Here is a 12,769-nt window from a genome sequence, read left to right as displayed (position 1 = left end):
CTCGCGCCCATGTAGCGGTTGTCAGTGTTCGAAGCATCTGATCAAGGTAAATAGAATTCCTTGAAGTAACAAATATTCACAAATTTTGATTTCCGTAGTTCTACGCGTAATAGTACGATGATCTTATATTTTCACTGGGCTTAAACTTAATCCGCAGTGAAAGTCGGACATAGCCATTTCCACGGAGGTCGACGGATTTGTGAGTTTCGAGTAGTCGGTAGACTCATATAGATGGAAATCGAAGTTACGCAAACACATGTTGAACGACGCGTTTGATTTTGTGCACGCTGCGCAGCTCAACGTGTTCAACGTACGTTCAACAAGTCTTGAGCAACATTGATTTTATACTTTGTTGTGTTACTGAGGCTACTCGAAATCAATCCGAAGGCTCCCAAAGGTGCGTTCTTTCATTTACTATGTGGCTACTAAGCACATGAAATTGTAGTTAGCCTATGGACGCAGAACATTGGTGTTGCTGTCGGAAATATTGTCATGGACAGCGGAAGTGTCTGAAGTCCCTCAGGACATGGCAAAGACACCTGCAAGTGGCTGATGAGAATGAGAAGCCTCGAGTGCGAGCTGCAAGGCTCTCTCGGTCATTTCAAAACTTTGTTGCTACTACTACGAACAACGCACCAGCTGCAGGACCATCTCAACCTCCCGTTGCCTCCGGTTCGGGACGTACACCCTCTTCCACTACATCTTCCAGTAGCAGTGATGACGACAGGCCTTCACGCAAGCGCAGATGTGGATCAGAAGAACCGTTTGTTAATGTAAGACAAATGTACAATCTAAGTTACCTCGCTAATATTATGATGTAGGATCTCAATCTTCCGCATCCCCCAGGCAGTCCAGACAACGATCAATACATACCAGAGCCAGACTTTGATGCCTTGCCCCGAGATCTTGAAGGCCGTGATGATGACGAGCAGCATCGAGAGCCTGATGGACCGCCTGACGATCTTGACAATAATGAGATGCGTGCAGCCAATCAAGATCAGCGTGACGAGACACCACCTGCAGCACATTGGCATAATTCATTGAAAGATCTTGACCTAGATCAGTTGGGTCGTGATGCGAAACGTTTTGAACTTCAGCGAGATATGCAATTTATTCTCGCGCTGCATAATGCTACTCTCGACGACGGTGCTGGACTTATCGGAGATGCATTGGAGCGTTTGCGAAACCCACCACAAGCACAAGCACGGCTAGATGATTCTGACATTGAACATGGAATTTCGCTTTTCCTCGCTCTCGAGCATGCGTCCGAGAGTGCTTTCAACAAGTCTCGCGCTGCCGCACTTCACCGTCACCCTGAGGACAATATCCCGAGCCTCCATCAAGTCAAAAAATTGAGATGTCACATTCAACTGAGACAATGCATTCGATTATGAAGATGCCTGCCTCTGGACTTGCACTGTGGTAGTAAATAGTAAGGGTTCTTGGGTGGCGGTATGACGGTAGGGGGAGAATGGGCGGTTGTGATGTGAGGGAGACATTGGGCTGCTAGCGGCACTCCATGAACCTCCACATTTTGATGCAGCCCCATCAACGTCACTCATGGGGTAGCCACTCACAACCGAGCACATCTTCTCCCTTAATTCCCTCTCTGCGATCTTAGCAGACTTGAATGGGGCTTGGGAGAGTCAGAGGGTGCCACGCTTGGTGCATGATGGTGTGATCGTGGAGAGAGAGGAGGCTGGCTGGTTGGGCCTGACGGACTTAGCAATGTGCTGGGAGGTAAAGGAGGGTAGTCGGTAGGGACTTGCGATCTTGATCCGGCTCGTGATCGGCGAAGGGACGAGGGAATTTTATCAGGTGCTGCGCTGCGTATTGTATGTGCCTTGCTTGGAGTATTTTGGCGCTATAGAATCTCCATCAATCACTTGTATGACCGCTGATGCTAACATACGTACGCCTCTAACCGTATTGGAGGAGCTGCGAGCGAACGAGCGATCGAGAAACGTGCTGCCTGACGGCGCCGAAAAGCGAAGATGGCGTCGTGCAGAAGACGAAGTACGCAGAGGTCAAGAAAGCAAAATCGAAATGTTAGTGATAACGTACATGAGAATTATCTGCATCGAAGAAACCTTGGGGCAGGCGGATGTGGCTGAATTGGACGTCGTGTAGCATTATCCTAAAGTGTATGTTCAACTGTAATGAATATCTTTTCACAAGGATTAGCCTGGAACACTAACGTTAGCTACATTGTCATAATCCTAGATTAAAATGAGTAGATATCTGTACATAGGGAACGAAATCACATACCTTCCTCTGCTCTTCATTGAGACTGCCATAGTAAACACAGAACTCGTCCGCAGTTCCGTTTGTCTTGGGTTGCTTGAGCCAGCGATGGGCGCATAAATTCCTAGTCATATGAAGTAGTCAGAATCAACGTGAAATGAAGCGGGAAGGTCGTCAGGAGTGGAAGGAGGGAAGGGAAGTTTTTCATACGAGGCCGTGTATTTTCGTAAGATGAGTTGTTCGTAGGATAGGAAGAAGCACCGTTCTGGTTGGAGGCGGATTCGGAAGAGGTATGGTTAGTGCCAGAGGTTCTGTCACCTCTCCTGCGCCTGCGACCCTCTCTGAACTCAGTGCTAGGCCTGCAGCACGCAGAACAGATATTCACGAGTTGCACCAAAATAAAAAATAAAAAACAGTTCAAATTACACAGAGACTAGCTAGAACAATGATACAAATTAGAGAATGTACCGGTGGGTCAACAGAACGCATCCAATGCTGCAATATTTCGAGCCAGTGGTGCGACTGTGTGCGCTATAAGTGAGTAGAGACTTGACAAAAACGAAAAAGGAAGTCACCCGCCCTTGACTCCAATTGAAACAGCCCCCCTCACATACCAGCAAGAAGCTGGGCAAGACCACCGCAGAAGCAGGCCATACCGACGACTACATTGGGGAGAATGACTCCATGGGCGTTGACGTTGTAGAGAGACAGAATGAAGGTCGTGGACGCGAAGGAGAACAGACCGCTAATACATAAATGAGCTGAGAGTGGCGGCGGGCGCGAAAAACACGGTGAACTCACAGTGCAGCTGGGTTGGGGACCTGCTTCAAGTTGGAGAACGTCACAATTGAACTGGAAGAAAGCATGGATTTGACAGTATCAGCGGCAAGTAAAATCAATATAAAGCAGCAGGCACTTACGATCTGTGTGACCGAAGAAGGCCAGCGCCTCACGGCCTATCTGTCTATGAGAAAAATCTATAAGAAAAATAAGTGTCAAAATACAATAAATTTGAGATCGGCGGCTGGTGTCAGTGGACGCCTAATGCATAATGAACGATGTTGTCGGTTTCGAACATCGCGTGAGGTTTCGAAGTCAGCCGGCAAATGCCGATCCTGTTCCTCCTTCGATCTCAAGATACGCTGATCCGAGTCGTCGCCCAGATAGTGGGCAAGAGCGTATCGATTCTCTCTCGAGCTCGAGATATGCTGACGAGTCATCGCTCACTTTTCGTAGTACGTTAGTGCGTCCACCCTCTTTCGAGCTCGAGACATGCTGATCCAAATCGTCGCTCACTGTTCACAGGATGTGAGTCCATCCACCCTCCTTCGAGCTCGAGTCATGCTGATCCGAGTCGTCGCCCACTCTTCGCAGCGTCTTACATATCATTCGATCGGTCTTTTCTTCTTCTCGCTGCCATCTGATGGGTGACTTTAAGTTGCGCTCTCACTGCGCAGAACTTGGATGTTGTCGGTCGTTGGCATAACGGTGGTCCAAAAAATCATTTTCAACTCAGGCTGTTCTGGTACACGTGCGAGGCTTTATCGGCAAAGTCGCATGGTATGTAACGCTGCGTTTTTATTTTTAAATGTTTAAAATGCGATTGGAACAGGTCTGAGACTGTACCATTCTCTGGACGAGATCAACTCGCGGAATGAAGGTCTGAACGGAGGACAGACTTTGTAAGAGGACAATTGATCGACCGCACTCTGTATCATCTATTGCATGGCGGCCTAACAGCCAGCGAGAGTGAGTAGTAGTTTTATCGTCCTGTCTGATTGAATGTTGCTGATGCCTTACAACAGCGCAATTCTTCTCCGTCGAAAAGTAGCGATGTTTTCAAACTGGTCAGCGCAACTGTCATCATTAGCATACACACTGATAAATCGTGAAGCCTTTCTTTAGGACGCTCAAGGAATCCCGCCAAGTTAATTGAAGGCCCATCCAAATTTTTACTTTCGCTCGACGTTCTAGCGCAGATCGTCGTCAACGAAGATGTATCGCGCGCCTCGACCTTCACAAGCGGAGGGCGCAGTCGTTTCGTCACTCTGATGTTGAAAGGCAGGATGAACGTTAGAATTAGAGGAGCCTTGAGGTAGAACCATGTATGTGAAGCTAATGAATATGATGATGCGCGTTTGCGGGGCCAAGGAGACCGATCAAAAGAGCGAGATGATATAGATCCGATCCCTCGTCGCGACTACAGGCTCGCAAGACCACGGTCAGGTCTATGGACAGCAAGCAGCGCACGGTCAGCGCGTCTTTTCAGACCAGAGAAGCTATTGGGGGGAGAGATAATATGGATTGCTCCGTTGCGACTACGGGCTTGCAAGACCACGGTCAGGTCTATGGAAAGCAAGCTGCGCACGGTCAGCGCGTCTTTTCAGACTAGAGAAGCTAGGGAGCGATCCTGAAGAACGGAGATTCCACTGAGCCTCTTATGTGCCCCGGGAGAATGACCAGTAAGTATTGGGCATGTACATATTTAATTCTTTAATAGCTCCGTTCAATTCCATTTTATCTTTAGGGAAACGATCGAGCGCTAGCAGGGTATCGGTGAAGTTCCCTAATGCGCAAGTCGCTTACCAACATATTGGTATACGAAGCACCACGGAGTTTCGTCAGATTCTGATCCTCAAACAAATTTCGCCTTCGCGTCGTGTCCGACATCTGCAGCAGATGTGAATTTTTAGCCATAATTCTTGCACGTTTGAGACACTCTGGAGAGAACAGGGAATGATTGGTACGCTTTCTAGGTTTGGGCGGGGAAACAACGCCTGGTTGACTAGCATCAATACGCCTCTGATTCTTCCTGCACCGAGACGCGAACAAGCTTTACCGAACGACAATAGATGCAGGAATTGGGAACGACAGATACATATTCACTACTTTCGCTGCCCTTGGGTTGCGTCGCATCAACCTGGGAATTATGTACGTGTATCGGGCCTTGATGCATGATGCTTGGACCCTACCTCGAGCACTGAGTTGTTCGGCTCCGTTGCCGACAGGCTTGTGGCAATCTATGGGAAAGCGGGGTTCGAGTTAATTCAAAAATGTGTCGACGAGTTTCCGGCGATCGGGCTGCCGTACCATGCACCAGACTTTGGAGCGTTGAGCACCCTGTTATGACTCCGGGCTAGCTCGGTTCCCTTAATTGCCTATGGCCTTGGAGTCAACAATTACTCGACCGTTACACAACATTGGGAAACCGGGTGTTTTGCTAGACTCGTGACCAGTTTGGACTACGTCTTTGAGATGTTAAGTGTTGACGTAGTCAGATTGGTCGATCTCGGAGAAATTTGGCAGGCGAAGCGAGGAGTTTGAAATTTGACAGATGCCGGTAATGCCAGAGGTACTTGCGATCATACAGTACTTACAACTTGCAAGTTACTTACGTGTCTGCTCCCGTCTGCTGCTCTCGCTCAGACTATAAGCTACGTTAAGTTTCAATCATGAGTTTCGTACGACCATTATCGCTCGCTGCTCGAGACGCGATTGAAAATCTCCCAATGGACTTTACAAGTGCCCGTTCAATGGCACAACGCCAGCAAGTTCTCGAGGCCTTCGCGCAACTCGATTTTATTTACCAAGGATCACAACGTCCGAAATTGTTCCAGCTTTTTTATGACCGCAAGGATTTTTTCGTCAATGTCGAGGTTCGAAGGATTGACAATCCAAATCAAAGGCTCAACAGGTGGCTGATATTGCGGCATGGGCAGGTGAAAGGCATGAAAAGGTATCATTTTATGGTCCTATTAGACGTTAAGTACTGTTGCTCGATGGACTATGATGTTTGAGAAGTATGAAGGAGTCGAGCTTCCACACACGTGACGTGTGTGGAAGCTCAACATGTATCTTGGAGCCTAAATTTGGAAAGAAATGTTCACGGTTAGTAACTTGCTTCGTTATCATCCGAACTCAACAGAGCCGGTCTTTGGAGCCTTAAGGATGCGACAAGAGTTCTTTTCAAATAAGCGCTCTCGATATACAGAAGGTGAGCGGCCAAGAGTCTGGCACATTGACCCGCTATTTTTGTAGGCCAATATTGAGATGGCGGGAGGGAGCCGACCAAACTCGGAGCAGCCGATCTTGCTGCCGTCCCTCTCTGATGAGGACGGCGAGGCGTATCCGTTGATCGTTGGGATGCTCAGTTCTGTGGACAGTAAGACGACCTCAGATATCTATTCTTAACCTACTAAGTGAGGGCGTTTCATTTTTTACTCACAACATCACTCGTTGTTCACCGCCACTGTAGTCTGACGCAACTCGTTGTCCTGCTGCCGGGCACCGCAGACCGCCAATACCTGCCATACCTATGGTACAGAGACCTCCGCCTTCAATAGATCCGCGACAACGCATTTTCGTTCGCCTCTTCGGTTCTCTCCTCACACGAACCCAGTACATCGTGATCGACCTCACGATCCCTTGTATGTATGTCTGTTTCTCTTATTTCGTTCACATTTGAATCGTCACCATCTAATCTGATTCGTTTGCTACGTCCATTTTCAAGCAAAGCATCCTGCGTATCTTCAATAAGGACGACCAGGACTTCTTCCCGATGGATTTGTCGTACGTGCTCGCAAGGACTTCGTCCAGAGAGGTATGTGGCTCTGTCAGAATACCGATCATCGTCTTCTCGCGTGATACTGCAGGACGCAGAGCAGTAGGGATCTCGACCAATCCTTGAACGCGCCTCGGATCTCTGCCCGATGGACCATAACCACCGCCCCGAAGCACTGCTCAATCTAGCTGCCGCAAAGTTTGTCAGTTGCCAAGCTGACGGAAGACACCTCGACCTCGACATCCCTATCAATCTGTTTCAAGATGCCCTTGATTTGTGTCCCATTGATCACCCGGACATCACCCAGCTCCATCCTACCATTGCTCTGCAATCTCACTTCGAAACGGGGATTTCAAACGGATGCGGATGGAGTAAAGTCCTCGATGTCTGCCACGCTAACAGTCACATTTACAGAGCTGGCGCTTGTCAACCGAAGTCCTATCCCACATTTGCGTTCGCTCTTTCGCAGAGACCACTCCATCAAAAATGCTAGCTCCCATGTTGACAAATTCAAGTTGTGATGGGATTTAGCAAATGAGCCGAGTATCGCAGATGACGTAGAATTGATATAAGTGTATAATCATCATCAGTTATAGAAGATACAACGGTGGACCAATGTACATAGAGTTAACTGCAACCATGAACGCCGCTATGGCTCTGCTCATCTGTGAGTGAATCAACGTCAGATGCGTCGTTTTCCTCCGGCACGGCAGCCTGATGGCTTGTATTCCGGTAGTTTGGCAGCAACGAGCCTCTGTAGGGCACAAATCAGAAGAAGGCACCGAAAAGTAATAAAGTGTACGCTACAGCGACTTTGCGGTCTGGTGCGACTTCGACGACTTGTGGACCATGGCTGCGTCTGGGCACGAGGAACGCGAGATACTGCCGTGGGGATTGCGCGACTCCGTTCGAGGGGGAAGGCAGAGAACCTATCTCAAAATGGATACGCATTCATTCATGCATTGCGAGGTTAGTATAGAAATCTAAGACTAACATGATCGAATCGAGTTGCGGTCTGACCTGAGAGAGAGGATGGTAGGGGCAATGTAGCAGGGACCTGCGGTGCCATCATGGAGTCAACTGTCAAAGAACCGAGATACGAGAGTCCCGACCTATATCCGGGGGATCATGCTGATCGTTCCAAACAGGGTGTACTGCGCTCGTGCTAGGAGAGAAGTGAAGAAAGTTGCCGAGACGAAGGAACACAGGTTGCTGGGGTTCAACTGTAGGTAGAGGTCTGGGTGCCGTGGATATGACAGATATTGGGGATTTGTGGCGCCCGGCAGGAGGAACGACGAGTTATGTCACACTGCAATGATGGTGATGAATGAGTACTGAGTGGCGTAATGCGTAAAAGATGAAACACGCACATCTAGTATATCTCTGTGGGCTGGCTTTTTGCGTGCAATAATCTGTGGGGAAATGTTAGCATCTTGGAACGCTTGTTGCTGGACTCGGGCCTGACGAAATGATCGGAACTTCGCTTCAGTTCCCCTTGCCCTTGACTTTTGATTGGGTCAGATGGACGTCTCGCTGCTTGCTCGCTGCGGTGTGCGCGTGAGCAAGGAAGCCGGAATATTTGAAGATACGAGGTGCGGAGTCAAAACTCCCCCAGGATCAGCAGCGTGCGATTCGCGTGGCACGAGACACTTTCACACCGCATACCCTGAATTGAATGCCGATGGATCTGGCGCTATTCAAAGCTGCACGGGATGGTCAACTCCGGGCCACCAGACAGCGAGCAGCAATGAATGTGGATGAGCTCTTTTCTGCTTCATCACAACGCTTGTCTTCGTTACCGCGAGGTACTTAATATATATTATACTAGACTACAGCTGACCTCTACTTTCCAACAGTATCGCAGCAGATTTTGGGATCGAGTCCGCCCTCGGACTTCTCTGCTAGTCTTCCAGATCTTTTGTTCATCAAGCTGACGGGACGGCAACCCCATCAAGCGGCGGTCTATGAGGATTCAGTATGTGTATTATCAACGTTTCAATATGACGTTTCATCTCAATCCAGCCCTTTAACGCCGCTTCACCCGCCCCGGGACCGTATTCATCGCTCATATTGTCAATTTCAGACTTCTGCTTGTGGGCACCTCTCATTCCCAACTCCATTATCGGCGATACAGAGCAGGAGGATGTTGCACGTCGCATCAAGGCTGGCGGTGTGGCCCAGAGAAGGTCCCGTCGTGAAGAGAGATTGGAGACAGAAGATGGCTTGAGGGCCAGTTATCAGTTGGATAGACGGTCGAATTCGCAGAGTCTTGAGTGAAATCCCTAGTATCGACGGAATTATCTTCTCTGGGGACGATTACAGTCAGCGACGCCTTTCCATGTACAGCTCGCTTGCTAACAAGAACGCGCAGGACTTGATGACGAGTACAGATACTGGTCATTTGCGGAGGAGACTCACCCTGTGCGTGTTTCATCGGCGCCAAGTGCTCGACAGGAATTGCACGGTCTTCATCGGCCTTACAAAGACCCATTATTGGCGCATCCTCGGCCTATACCCCTACCCTTCACCCAAGACGAGAGTTACAAGTTGTTAGGTCATCTGAACGGTCCAATATCATCTGCGTTTTCAAGTGACGACTCGGTTGATCCCTTGCGCAGATCACAACCCGCCGTCAACTTCGACGCATACACAGATGCATTGCCCGTATCTTCCTTTGCGTCGGTACGTAGTACTCAAATAATGCTGAACGCTCCTTGATTGCGTAACGCTGCAGCTCCTTGGCATCAAACGCACTTCCGACCACGCGAGCCTCTTCCCCGCGACGCCTCTACCATGCAGCGTCCCAAACGAAACGTTTTTATAGGTCGCACGATTGTCGATATTATTATTTGTACCTTCGATCAATATACGTGAATTCCTCTCGGCTCCTTGAGCGTTTTACATTTGATGCGAGGATACTGTGAGCTACTTCAACTATCATCCCCGGGACTTCAGGCCTTCCACAACTTGTGTCACCACGCTCTCATCTACTGCGAGGGGGATAGGATAGAGCTTTCCTGATCTGTCTCCAATATTAGCTCCTTTCTCCCAACTGCCTGCTTGGTTCTGCATGGCGGTAGACCCCCGCTCGGACAGAGTCCCATCCTTGAGTTCAAATTGCCGAGAGAAGCGGGCCACTTTGCACAAGAGGTGTTCGACAAAGATCGGAGAGAATCGCAGTACCCGCCTTGTCTTCCTCATGGAGATGTTGCTCAAGGTGCCGGTATACCACTTCGAAGGCGGCTTCTAAACTTTTTCTCAAATCCACCTGGAAACCCAGCGCTTGCAACCCGCCCCCGGCTCCTAGGTGCCGATTCTCACCAACCCATGCTGCCATCTCCTCCACTCCAGGCGGATCGCAAATCTTCAAATCGACTGCATTATTGCAGAATTGAAGGGGAGTAAGACCGGAGCTAAAGCACGTTAATTTGATTGTGTTTAACCAACGCTTGATATCGCCGTATTTGGGCTTCTGCCCTTCATAGGTCTCTGGGTTATTTCCAGCCAGGTCGCCCAGGAGTTGTAGCCAAGAGTCTTGAACATCTTTGTCAAAGTACTCCTCGAATTTATCGTCCAATGTGATGCGCTTCTTCGGTCCCCCAATAAGAGCCATATGAGCACAAGGCCGGCCCCAAATTTTGAGATTGAAGCATTCAACGCTATTTTCAACCGCCTGCCTGAAGGTTGCGACACAATCTTCAAGGGTCTGGAAAAGCATAGGATTTGAATTCAGAAAATCGCGGGTCATATACCCCAATCCAGCGCTCATATAAGCAAGTAGGCTGGACACTCCAGCAGCCGTTGTGAGGTTTTGTGGAGTGAATGATGACCGAAGTAGGCTAGAGTACCGGTTGTCAAACCGAATGATGTCGAATTGGTCCAGATCCTCATTCAAGGCCACCTCTCCTAGGGACGGTCGCAAACCTTGCATGACTCTGCGGATGTAGACGTCTCCCACCGCCAGCCCTCGTTTGGTATTAAGTGCTTCCCTCAGCATGAGTCCTATCTGCCCAAAGGCGTTGCATGCATCTGGAACTAGACTGCGAGGTGTGATGGGTCCCTCTGTCTGCACCTGCTTCAACCTGTTTGCAGATGGCCTAGCTGCCAGAAGTTGGTAGGGATTGCGACGAGAGAAACCCTTGCAAGATTTGAGGTTGACTTGCTCTAGGAAGGTCCATACTCCGTCTCCGATGATCTTGATGCTATCTAAAACTGGACCTGTGAAACGCTCCTTAAGGCAAGGTTCCAGCAAGGCAAATAATCCGTCAGGGTCCTTTTTGACTCGTGCAGTTATATCCCGGTCCTTTAACCTGTAATTAGCTTGGAACAGATGCCTTGGATTGCTCAGCAGGTCCTTCCACTGCTGACACGCTAGGATCCCATCATCCCAGTTACACATTTTCAACACCGCAATTAACAAACTTCCCCTCGCAAGGAATCGACTCTTCATGATGTCCGCATCATTTGAATACTTCTTCCCTCCATTGAAATAAGTATCCACAGCGTCCACCTGAGGATTGATCAGTTCCTCTAGTTAGAATAAGTGCGCTAGTTGTCTACCTTGGGCTTGATTAATTCCTGATACAGGAAATTGACGAAGCAATGCTCAGCAGCCAGATGCTTGCTATTGCTAGCAGAGCCTATATTGCGGGAGTTTAACTTGGGTAGTAGTTTAGTTGAACCGCCGTCCCGAGCAATTTGTGCGCCAATGAGGTGAGATGGGACTTGTCGCAAACTCTCTACCTCAGCCGCCTTTACTAACTCTGCAGTTTCTTCATTACTTTGGCGGGCCTTCTTTGCCTTCTTCAGAGGTTTCTTCATCTTCCGTTTTGTTGCATGAACTGCTTGGACATAGGCCAAAGTGCGAATAAGAAGTGGAGCAAATACTGGCGAGGTCTGTTTCAAAGCATCTTCACCGTCATTTTTCAACATGTGAAGAAGGTCCCGTGTTAAAAGAGGCAGAGTTCGGGTTGTCCAGCAGTATAGGAGAATAATGCATCGGCAAAATTGCCAGGACATGGCACGATTGGTAAGATCGAGGCTGTCTCCATGATTTACTAGAGTGGGAAGGATTTTAGCTGCGTGTGTGATTTGGTCAATCATGGTAGGAGCATTGACGGCATTCCATTCCCTCCCGCTTATAGTGTCCGATTTATCATCCTTGAGGAATTGAGCTTGGATGGCCTCTAACGCATTTTGACTATTAATGGGTTGAAGCGACTGGCCAATGGAAAGACGTTTGATGGCATCCTCCACAGCTGATGCCTGGCGATCCATACTTTCCTCAGCAATAAAAGCACATAAATCTTTGTATTGCTGCCCCGTTTTAGCCAGCTTGAGTCCGCAATGCTGGTCCTGGTTGGATTCTGCAGGTGCAGCCCAATATTCGTCAATGGCTTGTTGACAATTACTGATAGAATATAAATTGTCTGAAACTAAAGCAGATGATTTGAGACGTACCTAGAAGATTCTGGGACCCATGAGTTCCTTCCATCACTATAATGCTTCCACTTGACCAGATATTCCACTACCCCCGTCCTATCAAACTATGCATTAGCTTGCACATCATTATTTGCTCCACACTAACCTGCAGCCGATCATCTACAACATACTCAACTTCAAACTCTGGTCCATCCTCATCATTCTCGTCCAGATCAGTTGATCTCTGCAGTTCAATCGGTGACATCTCCCTCTGTGACTCATCGGTGAGCTCTTGTCTTTGATACTGGCAGTTGTCCCCCTTCTTCCAGCATTCCTGGCCCTCATTCACTTCCGCACCTACTCCTGCGCCTATCTCCGTCTCATCTTCTTCCACTCCCTTATCCTCATTATCGTCCTCCCCCTCCTCATTATCCTCGTTCTCTTCCTCTTCCTCAGTGGCAACCTCTCTTTTCCTCTTTCTTCCAATGATTGTGGGTCGAGTACTGGGTAGGGTTTGAGAATTGTCCTCGTTCTCTCCCTCTT

The 12,769-nt window shown here is 48.8% G+C and overlaps 5 protein-coding genes across 5 annotated transcripts; 3 read left to right on the top strand and 2 right to left on the bottom strand.

The window, feature by feature from the left end:
• Positions 1-1,088: 1,088 nt before the first annotated feature.
• On the top strand, positions 1,089-1,349 carry DFJ58DRAFT_645713 (uncharacterized protein; the record flags this gene model as incomplete). The annotated part of the gene is made up of 1 exon (XM_041381425.1): positions 1,089-1,349. A coding segment is annotated over one exon (261 nt), but the record flags the coding sequence as incomplete, so codon positions are not given.
• Positions 1,350-2,180: 831 nt separating this feature from the next.
• On the bottom strand, positions 2,181-3,110 carry DFJ58DRAFT_736714 (GPR1/FUN34/yaaH family-domain-containing protein; the record flags this gene model as incomplete). The annotated part of the gene is made up of 4 exons (XM_041386833.1): positions 2,181-2,219; positions 2,269-2,368; positions 2,855-2,989; positions 3,046-3,110. 4 exons carry the CDS (start codon positions 3,108-3,110, stop codon positions 2,181-2,183), a joined length of 339 nt encoding a protein of 112 aa, XP_041235512.1.
• Positions 3,111-5,696: 2,586 nt separating this feature from the next.
• Positions 5,697-7,298, top strand: DFJ58DRAFT_736713 (uncharacterized protein; the record flags this gene model as incomplete). The annotated part of the gene is made up of 4 exons (XM_041386832.1): positions 5,697-5,900; positions 6,500-6,675; positions 6,760-6,844; positions 6,912-7,298. The coding sequence occupies 4 exons, from the start codon at positions 5,697-5,699 to the stop codon at positions 7,296-7,298; spliced, it is 852 nt and encodes a 283-aa protein (XP_041235511.1).
• A 1,188-nt stretch (positions 7,299-8,486) lies between these two features.
• DFJ58DRAFT_736712 (uncharacterized protein) lies at positions 8,487-9,629 on the top strand (the record flags this gene model as incomplete). The annotated part of the gene is made up of 6 exons (XM_041386831.1): positions 8,487-8,610; positions 8,662-8,780; positions 8,828-9,045; positions 9,092-9,126; positions 9,177-9,487; positions 9,540-9,629. The coding sequence occupies 6 exons, from the start codon at positions 8,487-8,489 to the stop codon at positions 9,627-9,629; spliced, it is 897 nt and encodes a 298-aa protein (XP_041235510.1).
• A 113-nt stretch (positions 9,630-9,742) lies between these two features.
• DFJ58DRAFT_848277 (uncharacterized protein) lies at positions 9,743-12,705 on the bottom strand (the record flags this gene model as incomplete). Its single annotated transcript, XM_041393607.1, has 5 exons — positions 9,743-9,942; positions 9,989-11,315; positions 11,366-12,215; positions 12,266-12,351; positions 12,393-12,705. Coding segments are annotated over 5 exons (2,776 nt in total), but the record flags the coding sequence as incomplete, so codon positions are not given.
• Between the last annotated feature and the right edge of the window lie 64 nt (positions 12,706-12,769).

The sequence above is a fragment of the Suillus subalutaceus genome, assembly GCF_016647625.1.
Source record: "Suillus subalutaceus strain FC151 chromosome Unknown DFJ58scaffold_289, whole genome shotgun sequence".
In the NCBI taxonomy this organism is placed as follows: Eukaryota; Fungi; Basidiomycota; class Agaricomycetes; order Boletales; family Suillaceae; genus Suillus; species Suillus subalutaceus.
The sequence above is the reverse complement of the archived record's forward strand: the minus strand, read 5'-3'. Positions and strand labels throughout refer to the sequence as shown.